We start from the raw sequence: 19,803 nt of genomic DNA on the forward strand, positions 1-19,803 counted from the left end.
TGAAAGGCAAAGGTAAGATTAGAAAGTTAGAGCACTGATTCCTAGTTACAGCTGAATATGCAATTTCGAAAAGGGCACTTCTCTGAAAATGTTCAGGAAATGAAAAAAACCTGATTATTTTCTAAAGCAGTGTAAAATATAAGATGTTAACTTTTGAGATATATTTTAGTGTTAATTAGCAATTTTCAATTGCTGTAATTATTATAAAATGGGTGTAGGTAAGCCTCAAAAGTACATGTATATGAAAAAACGTATTTGACAAAATATGCGACTTGTGCCCTTTTCGAAATTGCATATTCAATTATTTCGCCTACCTATTTACCTCGAAGGGCTATTCTGGCTACACTGATGACCGAGCTCGCGGGCTCAGCTTGAAATAATTTGCCAACATCTGACCTAGCTAGACCAGTGTTTCATTGAAACTACCACCCGATAGGAATCGCGACCCACTGAGAAGATCCGGCGAGAAATTCAGTGAGTACGATTCCTAAACAGAACGATACGTAGGAAGTTTTCAGTTCTATAAGATGTCAATAGTTTTTTTATTTATTACTTAGATGGGTAGACGAGCTCACAGCCCACCTGATGTTAAGTGGTGACTGGAGCCCATAGACATCTACAATGTAAATGCGCCACCCACCTTGAGATATAAGTTCTAAGGTCTCAGTATAGTTACAACGGCTGCCCCACCCTTTAAACCGAAACGCATTACTGCTTCACGGTAGAAATGGGCGGGGTGGTGGTGTACCTACCCGTGCGGACTTACAAGTGGTCCCTACCACCAGTAATTACGCAAATTATAATTTTGCGGGTTTGATTTTTATTACACGATGTTATTCCTTCACCGTTGAAGTCAATCGTGAACATTTGTTAAGTACGTATTTCATTAGAAAAATTGGTACCCGCCTGCGGGATTCGAACACCGGTGCATCGCTACATACGAATGCACCGGACGTCTTATCCTTTAGGCCACGACGACTTTTAAAACAAGTCTACAAAAAGCTTTTCAGTTTCTCTACAAGTAGTCTCAGAGTTAATTAGATTAGAGCTGCAGTTATAGCAATATTATTGCAAGACAGAAACTATGTGTCACGGTATCAGAAACTTATACGCGACAACTTAACAGGTTGTAGGCGATCAATTAATTCCCTTCCTATAAAATGTGTAGTGGCCTAAATTCGACACGCAAACCATGAAACACCGATGCTATATAAACTAGTTTCGAATTAATTTGTAAAACACGAAGCAGTAAAACGATCGTGACAAAAACAAGAAAATGTCGAACGGAAAAGTTTGTAGTGTCTAGCGTTGTCTAGGCAAAGGGTGCATGCCCTGTTTGCATGTCACAAAGCCGTTAAGGAAACACTAGTCTCAAAGGGATTTTTATATATGTAAACTTTGCGTATTTATTCAAACGACAGACAGACAGAAAATGGGTTGGAAAATCTGCTGTTATCCGACAATATTTTTTTTCTTCTTCATGAAATACATTTTTACGCGGATCTGTTTCTTTTTAGGAATATTCATTAGTTTGTACATTTTTCATCCACAACGAAGCTTTTCATGATAGGCGATTCAAAGCAAAAGGTATTCGTTTTAAAATGAAGTAATAATTAATATTTTAAACTTGTTATGTATACTTAAGTAAACAAGTGTGTGTAGTAGAGTATTTCGCTGTCCTTTCCACACGTTCACACCCAAATTTTGCGGTGAAGTCATGAAAAATGTGTCATTTTTTCATTATTTAACAAACACCCGAAACCAATCCAATAAAATATTTCTAACTCCTGATAATAATAAAAAATCCTAGCTAAGTCAATGTGTATTTTAACTTTACTGAAAGCAATTATTATAGTAAGAAATAATTTATGAATTTTGATTTTGAGCTTGTTACCAGAGAATTGACAATATTAATGCGTTGATAACGATTCAAGTAACGACTGTTTGCAGAAGATTAAAGACCAGGGGGTAAACACAGAAGATTTTTAAGGATCGAAGTCTTGGGCGGTTCGTTACAAACAAGATAAGATAAAAAGTACTTAAGACAGGAAGATACGTAAATAGAAGTAATGGTAATTGCTTCGATTTTCACTAATCGTAGACATAATTAACCTAATTCTTCAATTTAGTCTCACTTTTATTAGTTTCATTCTATTTTAGTAGAAATTGTCTCAATGTGATAATTTTCGATTTATTTCATTGTCTCGGATGATTAAGCTATTATTAGTCGACATATTAATACTGTACTAGCTGCCGCTTAATTTTGTGGAAAATAATATTCACATGATATATTTCATTAACTATACAACAGAAATCGAATCACAAAATATTTTCGCTTAATATAAATCACTAACTTTTGCTCGCGACTTCGTCCGCGTGGAATAGTTCACAAATAATGCTTTATTTTAGAACAAATGTAGGTAGGCAGCGGCTTGGCTCTGCCCCTGGCATTGCTGAAGTCTATGGGCGATGGTAACCACTCACCATCAGGTGGGCCGTATGCCCGTCTGCCTACAATGGCAATAAAAAAAAAAATTTGTTTGCATAAAAAACGATATAGCGAGCCAACCTTAACATATAGACATACGCTGTCGCGGACTTTTTTAAAGATCTTTTAAACGGGACCAATGCTGTTCTACGTTATTTTAGCGAAACTTTAACCATTTCTGCAGCGCACGCAGCGGAAGCTCTCAAAAGGTAAAAATAACCTCGATTTTGAAACATTATTTATTGGCGCTCCGCTTGTATTGGTCTTAGCGTGATGTTATATAGCCTTATATAGCCTTTCTCGATAAATGGGCTATCTAACACTGAAATAATTTTTCAAATCGGGACCAGTAGTTCCTGAGATTAGCGCGTTCAAACAAACAAACTCTTCAGCTTTATAATATTAGTATATATTATTTCACGTTATCAATCACGAAATGATAATAAAGTTGACCCTCTGCAATTTAATAATGCAATTACAACTGAACCCAAAATGCATTTCCATCAAAGAACGCTTCAGTTAACCACCCTTCAGGCGGCTATAATTGCCTTTCCTACTCTTACGTGCAACCGATTTGTCTTGTGGTTCGAGTCAGAGACGAAAATTCATTTTAGTAATTGGAAGAAAAAAAAGTCGATTTTCGTAATTCATACATTCGTTGACGAATCAATCATAATAATTGTTTTAATTAATAAATTAATAAATATTGACGGTGATATATTTTTTATTGCCTTTGTAGGCAGACGAGCATACGACCCACCTGATGGTAAGTGGTTACCGTGGCCCATGGACTTCAGCAATGCCAGACTTCAGCAATGCAGAGCCAAGCTGCTGCCTACCATTAAGTAGTCTCCGCAAGCCTCGTTTGAAGAAGGACATGTCATAGCGCTCTGTAGACACCATGGAGGGGAGTTCATTCCAAATAGCACTCTTTTAAAGTCAGAAGTAATGTAACTGAAACGCCAAAATCTCAAATCGCGGGTGACTAACTTTATTAAAATCAAGGAAATCAGTTCCATTATTGTTGCATTGACCTTTTTAAAACTGACTTAATACGTGAATAGTACAATCAATCACCTGTCGCGCTTGATTGTATGAATTGAACTTAAGACTTAATTTCGAAAAGGTAAGGTAAAAGACCATTTTGGACGTGCCGTTTCTTTTATCAGATATGAAATAAATAAATATTAAGGACACAGCCTCCTCAGGGTCGTTGAACTAAAATGGTAACGTTTATAAAACAAGCACTCAACGGGAATACCTTTTTCGCATTTAATTGACATTTGTAATAATTACTTTGCGATAAAATTAAGATAAACTGATCAAGTATAGCTGTTGCTTACGGCCAATGTCATAGGAGCACTAAAAAAAACAAAATTTTGTTTATATTACGTGATTAAAATAGATTTAGCGGATAAGGTGGCATTTAACTGCACGCCATCCGAAGTTCTTACTGTTTGTTTATGAATTATAAAATCGCCGAGCGCTTGTCCTTGGTCCGTGTCTAAGGTTTGCATACGCTTACGTAACGTCAAGGTCAACCTGACACTGCTACACACCTATATTGCATGAGATCCGGTCTAATAGGAAATTGCTGATATTTTAAACTTGGCTGAAGCCAATTTTGCATACTGATTTAAATCTCATACCTGACAGGAAATTTTCTTCATGTACCGGATTTTGCTGTTACATTTCGGGGTAACGATACGCCGACCATTATTCAAATTACACATTGATTGGCATCAAAAATAAAGATTGAACCGGTAAATAAAATCAATCCTAACGTGTCTCCAACATCGGACAATGCTTTTTTTTCAAAGGAGATATCACTGATGGCCCGAATGACTTTTCAATTTCACCCGCACAAGTGCGAATCGCAAATGGATCTACTACGGCATCGGAGTCGCGACCCGCTAAGAAGATCCGGCGAGAAACTCAGCGGGCTGATGTATGGTACTAAAACGGTTTACGTTACAACTTTACAAGGAAGCCCTACAAATGCAAAACTTGATAAATTGAGTACATTATAGATTCCAAGGACTCCTACTGAGAGCGATCGTGTCTATTCGATAATAGGTTTTAACTTTATATCCTCAAATCGGTAGCCCTTAAATCGTAATAACATAGTTTGGACATCATTAAGATTTTACGTGTGAATTTAAGATTGTTTACGACCGATATAAGGTACTTAATAGGCGTGAAGGCGCTTGTTGCGTAGAAATCGATTCGGGCGTTGCCCAAAGACTAGAGGTATCAAACGAGAGGTCATCAAAATCTTGGTATCACCGCAATGTTTTACGATTTCAGGTTTGTTTTTTTGAGATCCACCTCATACTCTATTTGGAGTACCGTCTTCCGTGTCTCCGTAGATTTATAAAGAAGAATTTGTGAAGAAGTGTTAAGTGAACCCAATCCTTTTTTTATTTTTTGTACGCCCATTTAAGCTATCCGCATCGCCGTTTGCCGATGCTTGTCCTAAACAATGAATCGTGGTTGGGACCATAAGGTTGTTCTCATCTCCTTACCATCGATATAGACCATTGGTCGACTTTAGCTATTTCGAAATACGGTTAATAACACTACACTACATAAAAGCCTTTAGTAAATTCTTACTTATAAGTCTCAATAATTCCTTTTTTTTTCATATCGCATATTGGGAGTAAAATGTCGTCCATTTAATAGTGTAATTCGATTCGTAAGCGTAATTTAAGCTGCAAAATTTCAATTGTTTTTGTTTTTTATCTTTAAGCAAGTTTTTTTCCCTATCTATGCTGATAGCCTTGAGAGGCTATTTCAGGCTTCTCCTTGACGTGTAGGTGAGCTTACGGGGTTCAAACCGGGAGTGTTGCTAACACTGGCCCTAGCAAGAGCAGTGCTTCGCAGAATTTACCACCGGATCGGAAACGCGACCCACTGAGAAGATCCGGCGAGAAACTCAGTGGGCTAAAAGAGACTAAAGCAAGTAAATTGTTGTATGGCTCACGGAAAAAATAAGGAATTTCGGAGGTTTTTAAATCGACCATTTGGTGTCGCCCACAAAAAAAAAACCGTTTGTGTTTAAAAAGGTGTCGGGCCTAATAAGTGTATTATTGAAATTTTACAGCTCCGAGACAATCAAACAGATGTGCCCACGTTCAATAGAACGGTGTGTAGGTTTGGCCGAGAGGTCCTTGTCTTTTAACATTTTATTCGACGTTTCCGACCAAATCATTTGATATTCCGGTGGATACAAGTCGTCTTCTATATACATACCTAACTATATTTTGACAGTATACTACCTCTGGGTAGATAATAACAATTTAGATAGATTAATTTAGAAAGAATAGTTGTAGAAGACGCGATGGAAATACTAAACTTGAGCCTGAAATAAATTTCCCTATGCCTATGCATGTCTTTTTTATTTTTATTGTTTAGGTGGTTGGACGAGCTCACGGCCCACCTGGTTTTAAATGGTTACTGGAGCCCATAGACATTTACAACGTAAATGCCGCCACCTACCTTGAGATATAAGTTCTAAGGTCGCAGTATAGTTATAACGGCTGCCCCACCCTTCAAGTCGAAGCGCATTATTGCTTCACAGCAGAAATAGGCAGGGCGGTGGTATCTACCCGTGCGGACCCACAAGACGTCCTACCACCAGTAATTACGCAAATTATAATTTTGCGGCTTTGATTTTTATTACACGACTTGATTCCTTCAGCGTGGAAGTCAATCGAGAACATTTGTTAAGTACGTATTTTATTGGAAAAATTGGTGCGCGCCGGATTCGAGCACCGATGCATCGCTATATGTATATGAATGCACAGGGCGTCTTATTCTTTAGGCCACGACGACTTCAGTGAGTCAGTTGCATTGGGCCCACCTGACGGTGAGTGGGTACCGTCACTCAAGAACGTCAGCTATGCCAATGCACATACAAGCCACTGCTATATTTTTGTAATCGATGTGTACAGTAAAAGGTCTTTCTTTATTCGCGGAGTTAACGTTCCATAAATGTGTCGCGAATACAGGGGATACGTTCCTAGATGACAAAATAAAAACCTTTTTTTTTTTTTTTTTTTTTATTGCTTCGATGGGTGGACGAGCTCACAGGCCATCAGGTGTTAAGTGGTTACTGGAGCCCATAGACATCTACAAAATGTGTAAAATGCGCCACCCACCTTGAGATAAAAGTTCTAAGGTCTCAGTATAGTTACAACGGCTATCCCACCCATCAAACCGAAACGCATTACTGCTTCACGGCTGAATCGTGCAGGGTGGTGGTATCTACCCGCGCGGACTCACAAGAGGTCCTACCACCAGTTTTACTTTCGATTTGACGACCCGTTTATAAAGGTTATTCGATACGTACATACTGAAATCCTTTTTATCAATGTGTATGTACCGATGTGCCGATTAGATCCGCGAATATATTGGTTCACATTTTTTTAATCCGTGAATAGTAACTAAACCGTGAATAGTAATAAGTAATAAACCCCAATAAAGGAAGCGCGAATAAGAGGCTTTTACTGCATTAGTAATAAGTTAAAAGAACTAGATTGTTAGTATGAATAAGTATTGAACCATGTCGTACATCTGAAAATTCATTTAGAAGACTAAAAAACAAAATTGGATGGGAACAGCAGATTAAAGTGACAACAACATCAGAATGGAAGAAATCCACGGTATTATTGAATTGAAGTAGACAATTACGATTCGCAAGGCGACCACGATCTGACTGATAGACGTACTGAAAACAATGCTGATGTAACTTTGTTAAAAAAAATTCCCTACCTATGCTATGCCTTGAGAGGCTATTTCAGCTTCACCCTAACGTGTAGGTGAGCTCTCGGGGCGCAAAACGGAAATGTTGCTAACACTGGCCCTAGCAAAAGTAGTACTTCGCAGAATCTACCACTGGATCGGAAACGCGACCCACTGAGAATATCCGGCGAGAAACTCAGTCATACATATAATTATATTCTAATAGATTTGGGTTTTTTATATTATCACATTCAAAACCCGTCATTAATGCGTGCAAACGTAAGATTTCGTGCTAAGCACCGATCCATTTAGTTCTGATGATCAGAAACTACGTAATGCGGTTTTTATGGCACCATTAACAGATCTCATCGCGTCATCGTTCGAACGCAGACTCAATCGATCCATACAACATTCAAAGGATTACTTAACACCAGAAGCCCAGAGTACCTAGGTACGTGTGCACTGAAAGTCTCGTTGTGTGCATGTTGACGTACGTATGTGCATATGTATGTGAAGAACCGCTCTTCAAATGGCAAATGCCGATGGGAAATTTTGTTCTAAAACAATCTATACGCGACCGTATTGTCTTGTGTTTCTTCGTGTATTTCTTTTAATAGGCTCGCCTTTTGCACGCACTCTGGATAATAATCTATCAAGTTTTTTTTTTGGTAGCCGTGAAAGTTACAAGTTTTTGCTATGCGATTTGTCGACTTGAACTGAGCGAACGAGTAGTAGAAATTCATAACTTTATTGTAATTTCGATATTTATGCCTTTCATTCAGGAAGAATTAGTTAGAATTTTTTAAAAAAAAAAAGCAAATGTTACATAAGAACTTTTTTTTATAGCTTAGATGGTTGGACGAGCTCAAAGCCCACCTGGTGTTGAGTGGTTACTGGAGCCCATAGACATCTACAACGTAAATGCGCCACCCACCTTGAGATATAAGTTCTAAGATCTCAGTATAGTTACAACGGCTGCCCCACCCTTCGAACCGAAACGCATTACTGCTTCACGGCAGAAACAGGCGGGGTGGTGGTACCTACCCGCGCGGACTCACAAGAGGTCCTGCCACCAGTAAACCAGTTATGTTAATAACATAACTTAACATGAAACAAACAACAAAAGGTCAGATATGGAATAATCTAACACATCAAATGTACAAATAACTTACAGTAGCCAGTTTGTTAGTTAAAAATTTCTATTATTGAGACACCGATAAGGACACGCAACGTAAATAATGAAGTCAAGGTTTTCGACTTCTAAACTTGAACTTCAAACAAAAAATGAAATTTTACAAAGTACGCGATTTGAATATATTGCTTGGCTTAAATATTTTAGTTTAAAAAACTGATTTAAAATGTAGATATAAATTATGTTTATACTATAAAGCTGCAGTGAATACTACAAGCTTTCATATTTAATGTAATATCTAATGTGCAAATGAAGAGAAAATTGACGTTCTGAAATCAAATAAACTAGTCGCCCGGTAGTCGAAATTCGACTATAATTAATTGAAATTATAAATTTGTACACTAGTAAGATTCTATTTTCAAAGATTATACTTCTTTAATCACAAATTTCGCCAAGACTACGCTATAGAAAAATATTAATAAAGACAAACAATATTTAATCTATTCTCAATTTGACCACAGACGTCAAGAACAAAAGTTTGACAATAAATAAATAGTATGCATGCGTGTGTGCGTCAAATACATGGTAGTGTGTGTAATGTTTTTTTATTGATTTAATGTATTTTTAGGCATAATTTAAAAAAAATTTAGCATTATGCACTCCTTCCCTATATTCTCTATAAGTGTGGGAAATTTCATACTCCTCCGTCCGCGCAATTTTCGTAAAAAGGGATACAAAGTTTTTCCTTCGCGTATTAATATATAGATACACTAAATAGCGAAGTACGCGCAAATAGACGTAATAGTTCATAATAATACTTGGTATGCACTCTTAGACAGCGTACGAGACATTAAATTATTTTAGTCCAAGTTACAGACTTGTCTTGGCTTATGGCGCCCGGTGTACGCGAATATGCCGGGGTTCAAATCCGAAGATGGGCATCAATGTTTATAAGAAAATTCGCTGAATAAATAGCATTGTGTAATAAAAATCAAACCTACAAAATTTATTAATTGGCGTATCAATAAAAACTGTCACTACCACAAATAACATTTTTTTTTTTAAAACATGGACCTGAATGTTTTTATGTGTTTTCCTTGCTATCTACGCTTCGATATGTATTACCAAGGTTCATTATTGGCTATTTTTAGGCTGTATCTTTTAATATTCTGACCATTTTAATAACTTTTCGCTGCACTTTCTCTAAAATATCAATCTTTCTTCATGAGGTTTCATAAATGGAGATACTCCAAATATGTAAGTTTTATAGTGTCTTCATGGAATTTGCTCTTGAATCTCAATCTTAGGTCGCCGCTACCAATCTATACATATAAATAAAATTGGAGTGTCTGTTTGTAATATTGAAATAACCGCTTTTTACTACATGCATATAAATATATATACGGTACAGACACCAAAATAGGTTTTTTTTTAAATTTTTGTCTGTCTGTTTGTTCCGGCTAATCTCTGAAACGGCTGGACCGATTTTGACGAGACTTTCACTAATAGGTAGCTGATGATATAAGGAGTAACTTAGGCTACTTTTTTTAGATTAGCTTCGCCCCGCGGCGTCACCCGCGGTACAACTATAACCGCGGGTAACATCGCAGGAAAAAAAATTTATGCTTCCGAAGCGAAGCGAGGGCGGGTCGCTAGTTCGATAATAAATAAAAATGATTCCGTTGTTTTGGTACAAGTCACTAATATCACATAATTATATTTAAAATGTTCATACTTGGCAAGGATATTCAATATGATTACTGGTATATAGATTGTTACAGGAATTTATCATAATATTTCTGATTTAACAAAGTTTGTACAAAAATGAATGAAAGTCATTATAAAAACGGCGATCGGTGTCAGAATCAGATGTGATGGTAGGTAACAAACTAAGCAATAGGTAGTGAGTAATTTCACGGCAGATCAATCAGTGGCGTGCGAAGGTCAGACCTCGAGGAGCCATAGATACAAATGTTGTACTGTTGTTTACATTGTAATTTCATGTTTTTAATATTCATTCAAGTTAACAACCCGAAACTGCTTGCGCGGGAGCGGAACATGTTTATTTTGTATTGTGTTATCGAATGTGACTTAGTAATTCTATTGCTAAATATAGTCAAAAAAAAAAAACGTGTAACAAAGCCTCCAGCTTCAAGGAGTTTTTAATAATAATTGGCTTTCAAGATTATTTTAACTTGCTAGATCATTTACTTGTCTATTGGAAGATAGTAACAATTCCCATAGAGTTTTTCGACGGATCTTATCAGTGGGTCGCGATTTCGAGCCGGTGGTAGATTCTGCAAAGCACCACTATCTCTGGGGCTAGTATTAGCAAATTCCTTCAATACTTCCCGTCCGGGCGTAGCTGAAATAGCCTCTTAGGCTACCAACGAATAGGTATGGTAGAAAAGTAGCATATTGTAAACAGATACACATAGAAAATGGAACCAAACTTAATGCAAAGGTTATTGGATCTGATGGATCCGTAAGGACGTGTCTAGGGCGTCGACGGTGACTGGCTCCTGCATGATCAGGATTCGGGGAGTAGTCAGCGGCGGCAACGATAAGGCGATTATCATGACGCATAGCCTTATCGAAGTATCGTTCCGACGCTGACTTCATGTATTTCCGAATTGATTCGAGGCCCAGGTCGTCGTGTAGGTCAACGTTCCTCACGAACCACGGAGCCCCGACAGCTAACCTGCAAAAGCGGGATTGTAGGGATTGGAGGGTGTCTATGTGTGTGCGGGCCGCGTGAGCGAACACCACACTCGCGTAAGTCATGACGGGCCTTATGCAAGTTTTGTAAAGTGTCACCTTGTTCCGAAGGGACATTTTACTCCGCTTACAGATCATGGGGTAGAGTCTACCGAGAATAAACGCGGCACGGTCACGGACTGATTTTATATGCGGGCGGAATGTCATCGATGCATCCAGGGTAACGCCCAGGTACTTGACCTTCCTGGCCCAGGGTATGGGTTGTCTAAAGAGAGTAATCGGGGGTGTGAGATTCCTCCTCCTAATCCGGGAGGAAATCCGTGTGGAGCTTCCCCTCTGAAATAGCACCGCAGTACTTTTCGCTGGGTTGATGTCTATGCGCCATTTTCGGAACCACTGTCCTAGGGCTAGGGCTGCGCTCTGAAGCTTCTTCGCGATTAGGGACTTATTTCTACTAGAATAGTAAACAGTCGTGTCGTCGGCGAATAAAGCTAAATGGGTCGGCGGCGACCGGGGAATATCGTTGACGAATAAGCTAAATAGGAGGGGTGAGAGGACAGAGCCTTGCGGGACTCCAGCTGTGAGAGGTCGTGGGGAGGAGCGGGTTCCCTCGACTCGATATCGAAAAGAGCGGTTCGACAAGAAGTCCCGTATGATGAGCACGAGACTATCCGGCACGCCCATGTTGAATAGTTTGAAAATCAAACCATTGTGCCAGACTTTGTCGAACGCTTTTGCGACGTCGAAGAAGAGAGCTCCCGTGTATAACGGTTTTGGTCGATTAAGCCCTACAAGAATGTGCTCCGTGAGGCGGTGCACCTGTTGAACGCATGAGTGATTTGTACGGAATCCGAATTGTTCATCGATAAGAATGCCCTTGGATGAGACGAAGTCTCTGAGGCGTTTGTAGAGCAGACGCTCATACAGTTTGCCTAGAGACATGAGGAGGCTAATCGGGCGGTAGCTCGTCGGATCATTTTTTGGTTTACCGGGTTTATGTATGCCGATAACGTCCGCTTCTTTCCACACCGCGGGAAAGATACAGTTCGCCATAGCGGCATTGAAAATAGATGCCAACATCACGATGAGTTGGACGGGTAGAAGTTTAATAACGCGGTTGGATATACCGTCGGAACCGGGAGCCTTGCGAGGACGTAGGTCTTTGATCAAGTCTTTAACTTCCATCGGGGTGACGGGTGGTAACGCATCAGAGGGTGGCAAGGAGGCTCTGCGTTCTACCTCACTGTCTACTAATTCTACATGAACAGGGTCCACGGATTGAGTGCTGGGCGTGCACTGGGTTTGCAATGTATCGGCCAGCAGCTCTGCTTTTTCGTCATCATCGAACGCCGCGAGTCGGCCTGAGGGGCCTACGAGGGGGGGCATAGTTACTACCGTATCCGATTTGAGAGTACGAGCTAAGCGGTAGTAAGACCTTTGGGAGGGCGCGAGTCCTTCTAAGAAATCAGACCATCTGGCATCTCGGACTTCGGCGATGCGAGACTTTACGTCGCGTTGTAGGGCACGCATTCGAATACGATTTTCCGCGGTAGGATACCTGTCGTAGGCGCGTATCGAGGCGTTCTTAGCTCTAAGAAGTTCCCTAATATCGTCGGACAATTTGAAGCGGTGAAGGAAGTCCTCCGCTACAACTTGTTTCGATGACCTATCTAATGTCGAGGTGATGTGTGACGTTAAGATGTCTATGGCTTCAGCGGTATCCTGAGGAGACGGGATAGAGTCCGGGTTAAACGGGAGCGATGGTGGATCAGATTCAGCCAGGCTGATGCCCAGCGTGTGCCAATCCACCACAGTCCTCGTGACGGGAACGGAATCGGGAGCGCGACCGAGCTTCATAACGACGGGACGGTGGTCTGAATCTAACTCTGAAACTACTTCGATCGAGTGTAAGCGCAGAGTTACGTTTTTTAATAACGCTATGTCGAGTATATCCGGGCGATGCGCGATATTTAGCGGGTAGTGAGTCGGGGTTAGCGGAGCGACGATATCGAAGGCGAGATCATCGACTAACGCGTCAAGCCGCCTGCCATTCGGGGTTGTGGTGTGTGAGTTCCACCTGATGTGTTTACAATTTAGGTCGCCCGCCAGAATGACAGAGCTCCCCATACCGAGCAGCGCCTCGATATCACTGCTTAGAACGATCTTATCCGGTGGAAGATAAACGGACGCGATAACGATCGGCGCGTGTCCCGTCAGTGAGATTCGGCACACTGATGCTTCGATATTAGCGAGCGCGGGAGGATCGAGCGGGACGCAATGCAGGGCTCTTCTATAGTAAATGACGGTACCACCACCACGGGCAGAGAGCCTGTCGTTCCTGACCATGTTATAGTTCGCGATTTTAGGGTCACGGCGCGCGGGCTTAAGTAGGGTCTCCTGCACTAAAAAGATATCAATTTGGTGGTCACGCAAAAAGTCAGAAACCTGATCGCGTTGATTTGCGAGACCGTAAGCGTTAAAAAATCCTATCGTTACGGATAGGGGCTTTATTCTACTTATATACGCCATTGATTACCGGCGGAGTGAGGGGAGGACGTACGTATTTAATGACGCGTATACGTCGGCGTATTCCTGCACAACGGCGATAAAGTGTTGTGCAGTGGAGGCAGCGCGAATGGCGTCGCCCAAAGCGTTAACGCGCTCAAAGTTGATCGACTGAAAGAAGTCGATCGCTAAAGCGAGATTGTCGGACGCGGTCGGAGGGCAAGTCGCGGGAGAGGGACGAGTCGCGGGGGCGGGACGAATCGCGGAGGAGGGAGTTGTAGCCGTGTTCGTGTACGGCAGCGGTTTTGCCCAGGCCGAGACACTGGGCACCGCCGCCGGAACGAACGCTGGCTTAGCCTGCGACGCAGAGGGTGCCGAGGCTTTGATGTCTGGGCCGGAAGCTCGGAGGCGGTTTTGGCGGGCGACGCGGCGATTTATTTTAGGGGCTCGGGGGCAACCACGGTAATTCGCGGGGTGACCCTGTGTTCGACACAGGACGCAGCTAGGCGGTTCCGTCGCGGTTTTTTGGTCGCGAGCGCAGAGGGCCGTGGCGTGATCGCCCAAACACTTAACACATCGGGGGCGCGCGTGACAGTTACGAGAAGAGTGCCCGTACAATTGACAGTTATGGCACTGGCTAGGAGTGCCTTTTTTATGGGGGGCTTCGACAGCGATACCAGAGAGCCTACAGACGGTCTGTGTGTTAAAGATTTTCTTACCCTCGGGGGTAGGCTGGAGAGCGACTAGAACCATATTATATGGCTCCCTACCGCGACCGGTGTGCATACGGTGCACAGAATTCACTGGTAGGCCTTGTTCTAACAGGTCGGCTTTTACGAGCTCTACATCTAACTCTTTAGGGATTCCGCGTATTACAACGCGGAGTTCGCGCTCCTCCTGGAGCGTATACGTATGGAAACTTATACGCTCCTTACGGAGGTAAGAAGAGAGGGCCCTATGGTCGTCGGGTGTTTGAACCTTAATTTGAATGCCGTTCGCGAGGTTACGGGCATTCGTGAAATTTATATTTTTGGCCTTAAGGGCCAGGCAAACTCGATCCCAAGCTGCCTTCTCCTGAAGGATAACCGGGGGAGGGGTCTGGGTTTTATTTTGTGCCACCGGACGCGGCGACGGAGTGGCACGGGCTGGGGGCGCAACGGGAGTCTGAGGGCGGGGGCGCGACGCGTTCACGGCTTTGCTAATTTTAGCGGCCGCGGGAGCTCGAGACTCCGCGGCACGCTTCTTACCCTTCTGTACCAGGGTGAATCCATCCGTCGATGAGGCGGGGGCGAGGTCGACCTCCATGTCCGAGTCAGAGTCGGAGCACGAGGAGGCGGGTGCAGGCGACCTACGAGCAAGTGTAGGTGTTTTAGAGGGCGCGACGGAGGCCGCGGATGATCGCTCAGCTGAAACGATGGTCACGGCGGACGACGCAGCAGCTTTTCTCGCCAGTATAGGCGACACGGGAGCGGCAGGCACGACAGAGGCTGCGGTGCTCAATGCAGAAGCTCTGCACGCAGGTACAGGCGACGCAGGAGCAGCGAGCGCGGCGGAGTCCTCGAGAGGGCTCGCAGTGTGATTGGCCTTGAAGGCCAAAAACTCCGAGGCGAGCTGTGGGTGGCGAAGTCGGAGGAATTCCGCGAATACAGCGTCCATGATCGCTGAGTACCCAGGTGGGGCGGCCCCGGGTCTTGAAAACACTCGCCTTGCGGCGAGGCCCCAACTTCTCGGACCTGAGCGGTTCTATTGAACACAGGTGGCAATGCGGCGCGATTACTACAGGACAAAGAAAAAGCACAACAAAACAGAAATTACGAAAAGAAACAAAACAAATAAATACTTGCAGGAAACCACTTTGTCGGCAGATGTACCACGAACACAGAAACAACAAAAGGAAACAAAACAAATAAAAACTTCCAGAAAGAGCACTTAGTCGGCAGATGTACCACAAACACAGGCCGCGCGAACAATGGCCGGGCTAACAAAAGCCGGGCGAACAAAGACCGGGCGATCGAGTGGACGATGAGCACGTCCGCACGTGACGGGTGCCTCTATCGGAATGAGAACCAAACTGTCAACGATCGAATTCATTACAAATGATGAAATAAACAAAAAATGACTATAAATTAGAACTCGCATCTATATCTTTATTGTGTGTTTTACATCTCGCGAGTCTTTTTGTTCGATAATACCTACTATTATGATTATTTGAAATGCGTATTTGAAAATCATCGAGAAATGAATGTCTTGTACCAAAACGATATGATGTTCGTTTGTGTATTAAGGTATGGTAAATAGCTACGATATACATTTATTGTAAGATTGAGCGTGAATAGCAAATTCTATGTTATATCTTGTTAGCAAAACATTCAGGTTCCTATATACGTTGTCTGGCCATAAATACTGTTACAATTAAAAATAAACAAAATATTACATTTGAATTTGGAATCTGTCATTTTTATATGATTGCTCATTGAGTTTTCTCTTTTTGGCGCCAATACATTGCACAATATTTTGCGATATTAAAATGGAGTTGGGTGGTGATGAAATTTTTGTTTTTTCCTTTGTCTCAATATTTATGGCAAGACTAGGTATATTGGAATATGCATTTTTAAGGAAGCCCTATTTCAAGAAACAACATTGATATATCTATTTTGATCACCACATTCTTTAAAAAAGTCATTGATTAACAATTACTAACAAGACATCATCAGAAATAACATTATCGTAAGTGTATTTATACGTAGGGATTGAATATTGAATGAAATCGCGCCTGCGATAAAATCAACTGTCATAAATTTGTAGCGATGATTTTATACAGTGGGCGTAATATCACCTGTTTGTTGCATCGGGTTTATCATAATAACGTAACTATATTTTATGGATGAAAACCAACTGGATTGGATAATTTGTTGCTTTTTGGAACTACACTAAGAAGTCCCGTTATTTATTAATATTATTAATGAGAAAATTCAAGGTTGGTTTCACAGCTGTATATAGACAGATAAGCTATGCAGATAAGTTGGTGTTAGCTGGTAGGTATGGTCACAACGTGAATGCGGACGTCCACCTTGAGACTCCACACGGATTTCCTCCCGGATTAGGAGGAGGAATCTCACACCCCCGATTACTCTCTTTAGACAACCTATACCCTGGGCCAGGAAAGTCAAGTACCTGGGCGTTACCCTGGACGCATTGGTGACATTCCGCCCGCATATAAAATCAGTCCGTGACCGTGTCGCGTTTATTCTCGGTAGACTCTACCCCATGATCTGTAAGCGGAGTAAAATGTCCCTTCGGAACAAGGTGACACTTTACAAAACTTAAAAAAAAAAACCTTGAGACTAGAATATTGGTATTAAGCGAATTCCATCTAATTACCGAGTATTCGTTTTTGCCGAATACTTCTGCAAGGTTCGTAGAAATGGTTGAGGAAGAGGAGGCCGAGACGCGTCCGTAAGTAAATAAAGTTATGTTAAGAAATTACGAGTTTCTGACCATGGCTGTTGAGTGTAAGCATGAATTCTGTTCAACCCAAAAATCTGGTTCATTGGTATAAATTCAGAATTGTGTTTTCTATAGAATCGTGCTATGTCCTTGTGTATTATAGGTAAGCCTAAAGATACTCAATAGATACTAAGGGAAAAAGGAAAAAAAAAAACTGGTACTAACATAACTTAGAAGATAGATGTGAATTTTTTTTTATTTATTGTTTAGATGGGTGGACGAGTTCACAGCCCACCTGGTGTTAAGTGGTTACTGGAGCCCATAGACATCTACAACGTAGACGCGCCACCCACCTTGAGATACAAGTTCTAAAGTCTCAGTATAATTACAACGGCTGCCCCACCCTTCAAACCGAAACGCATTACTGCTTCACGGCAGAAATAGGCAGGGCGGTGGTATCTACCCGCGCGGACTCACAAGTGGTCCTACCACCAGTAATTGAAATTTAATTTTTTCTCCATTAACATCATTATGGTAAGGCTTAAGCCTACTAGGCTAGATACCACCATCATGCCTACATTTGCAGTGAAACAGCCATTGGCTCTGATGCTAGTAGACCCATTATAAAATTCAAATTTCGACTTCATATTGCAAGATGAAGGTTTCAAGAAAGATAAATTGCTATCAAAATGGGCATTACATATTTATTATTTCTGAAGCTGCGAACTTAATATCTAGTGAACTGTCTTCATTACTGTAAAGTAAGTTTTAATTTCAAACATTATTCATTTAAAATTTTGCCCATATCAAACCACAAGATAATGTATAATCAGAAAAGCATATTTCTATAGATGCCACGATGACAATCAACAAATTTTATTATAAAAATTTATCAGAATTGAAACAAGAGAAGTAGTTCCATTTAAATAAAAAATTCTTGGAAAATCATAACGAGATATTTATATGCATTAATCACTTTTAGTTACGTAATGTACTTAGGAGAACTACAAATGAGATATTAATCGTCATCAATATTTAATGGTATCAATATATAAACATACCTTTTATAATTTCAGTGGACGATACAATAACATCACTCTCATCCATTCTCGTCTTATGACAGAGTAGCACGGGTGATTTCTTCAGTTTGATAAACTTTTAAGATATAATGTAATACATATTGCACTGCTTACTTATGTAAATATTCAAATGAAATTTAATAATGCCATATAACAAACAATGATCCTGTGAACAAAGATATGTTATGAATATTTTTAGATTTACATATTGCTATTTTATGATTTATTAAATACAATATATTTTTTTAATATTAATTATTTAATGAAGAATGAGTTAATATTCTAGTTTAGAGTTAAGTGGTTAGTACCTATGACATTTTAATGGTATGTTAACATACCAGTTGGCATACTAGCATATGGAGGAAAATTGGATATTGGATTTTCTCAATATATCTATTAGTGTCAAAGACTAGTCTTGACAGCTCAGAGAATTGTTGATGTTCCTTCTTAAAATCCTACAATTCCTATTATTCTATTACAAATAATACTTCAATTTAATTCCTGAATAATGTTTCTTGTGGTTTCAGTAGCCTCCATAACACCCAGCGGACTAATAAAATACTTACTTACAGAAATATTTTTATTATATTTTCAGAAAAAATATATTTATTATTAATCTGAAACAGTTTCTGAAATCTCTAAATTATCTGAATAAAGTTGAAATCCTGTCAACATTTTCAGCTTACAACTATTTACAAAAAATGCTTTATTAAGAATAAATTCATAATTTCACATTATTTAAATAAAATGTTATAGAAAAAGTTTTTTCTTTTTGTTATTAATGAAATTAAATGAAAAGAATTCCTAAAATTTAATTAATTTTTTATTTATTCTCAATGTGATTTGTCTTACTGTTCTTATTGTTCTTATATTGTATGCTTAAGTTGAACTATGTGTAAATTAGTTAATGTTATATTAAAATGATTGAAAACTAGATTTTATTGTTTTGGTTTAAATCCTTAAATTGTTTTTAATGCGATTTATCGCTCTGTACATTTTCTACAGTGCAGATGTTGATTGATATTAATTAAATAGTAGTGATGGGTACTCACATTCAATTGACTGCAAATTCGACAAGCAAAGACATCTGGGGATTTAGGTGATTTTCATATTAAAATCAAACGTTAATTCGATTACCACTACTTTCGCTTAGATAACTTTTAAGTATGATTATATTTAAACTTTTCGATAGTATTGAATCTTATTGTGTCGTAGAATCTGTCGTCAGGCCGCGTAGGAGTCTCTTTATTAATCAGCGTAGGTTGATTTAACACAAAATATAAGGTCAAGATTCATTTTGCGAAGCCTTCGCGCTCCTGTATATGACTTGTATTCTATTTCTGTTTTGGCTGACACTGTACCGCGATCCTGCTCGTCTTGCATGTAAACAGAACAACTGAAAAAGCACCGGGCGTGACAAATAACAATACTATTAGCTGAGTCTTGACAAGGTCACGGATTCACGTTCAGCCTGAATGCAATTTAATTCAATTCAATTCTCTCCATTTAAAGGCGTGACGTTTCGTTTTATTTTATTAATGAGCCGTTTTGAACAGAGGACAAAACTGGTTTTCCATTTCGACGTTATCACAGATTAGTGAAAAGTCTTTATGTCAAATCGAAGCGGGATTTTTGACTTTGACAGCTATGACTTAGACGGTGTTTTTATTGTCATATACCTGTTGGTATTA

General features: G+C 40.3%; 1 protein-coding gene across 1 annotated transcript in view; it reads right to left on the minus strand.

Annotated features, from left to right (window-relative positions):
• LOC101740096 (uncharacterized) overlaps positions 1–19,710 on the minus strand; it is a 41,327-nt gene extending 21,617 nt beyond the window's left edge. The window contains exons 1-2 of the mRNA XM_038020822.2: positions 19,165–19,710; positions 18,095–18,278 (exon numbers count right to left, since the gene is read on the minus strand). Coding sequence (XP_037876750.1) covers positions 18,095–18,140 — 46 coding nt within the window. The 5' untranslated portion in view covers positions 18,141–18,278; positions 19,165–19,710. The remainder of the gene's footprint in view (positions 1–18,094; positions 18,279–19,164) is intronic.
• Positions 19,711–19,803: the final 93 nt, after the last annotated feature.

The sequence above is a fragment of the Bombyx mori genome, chromosome 27 (genome assembly GCF_030269925.1).
Source record: "Bombyx mori chromosome 27, ASM3026992v2".
Classification (NCBI taxonomy): Eukaryota; Metazoa; Arthropoda; class Insecta; order Lepidoptera; family Bombycidae; genus Bombyx; species Bombyx mori.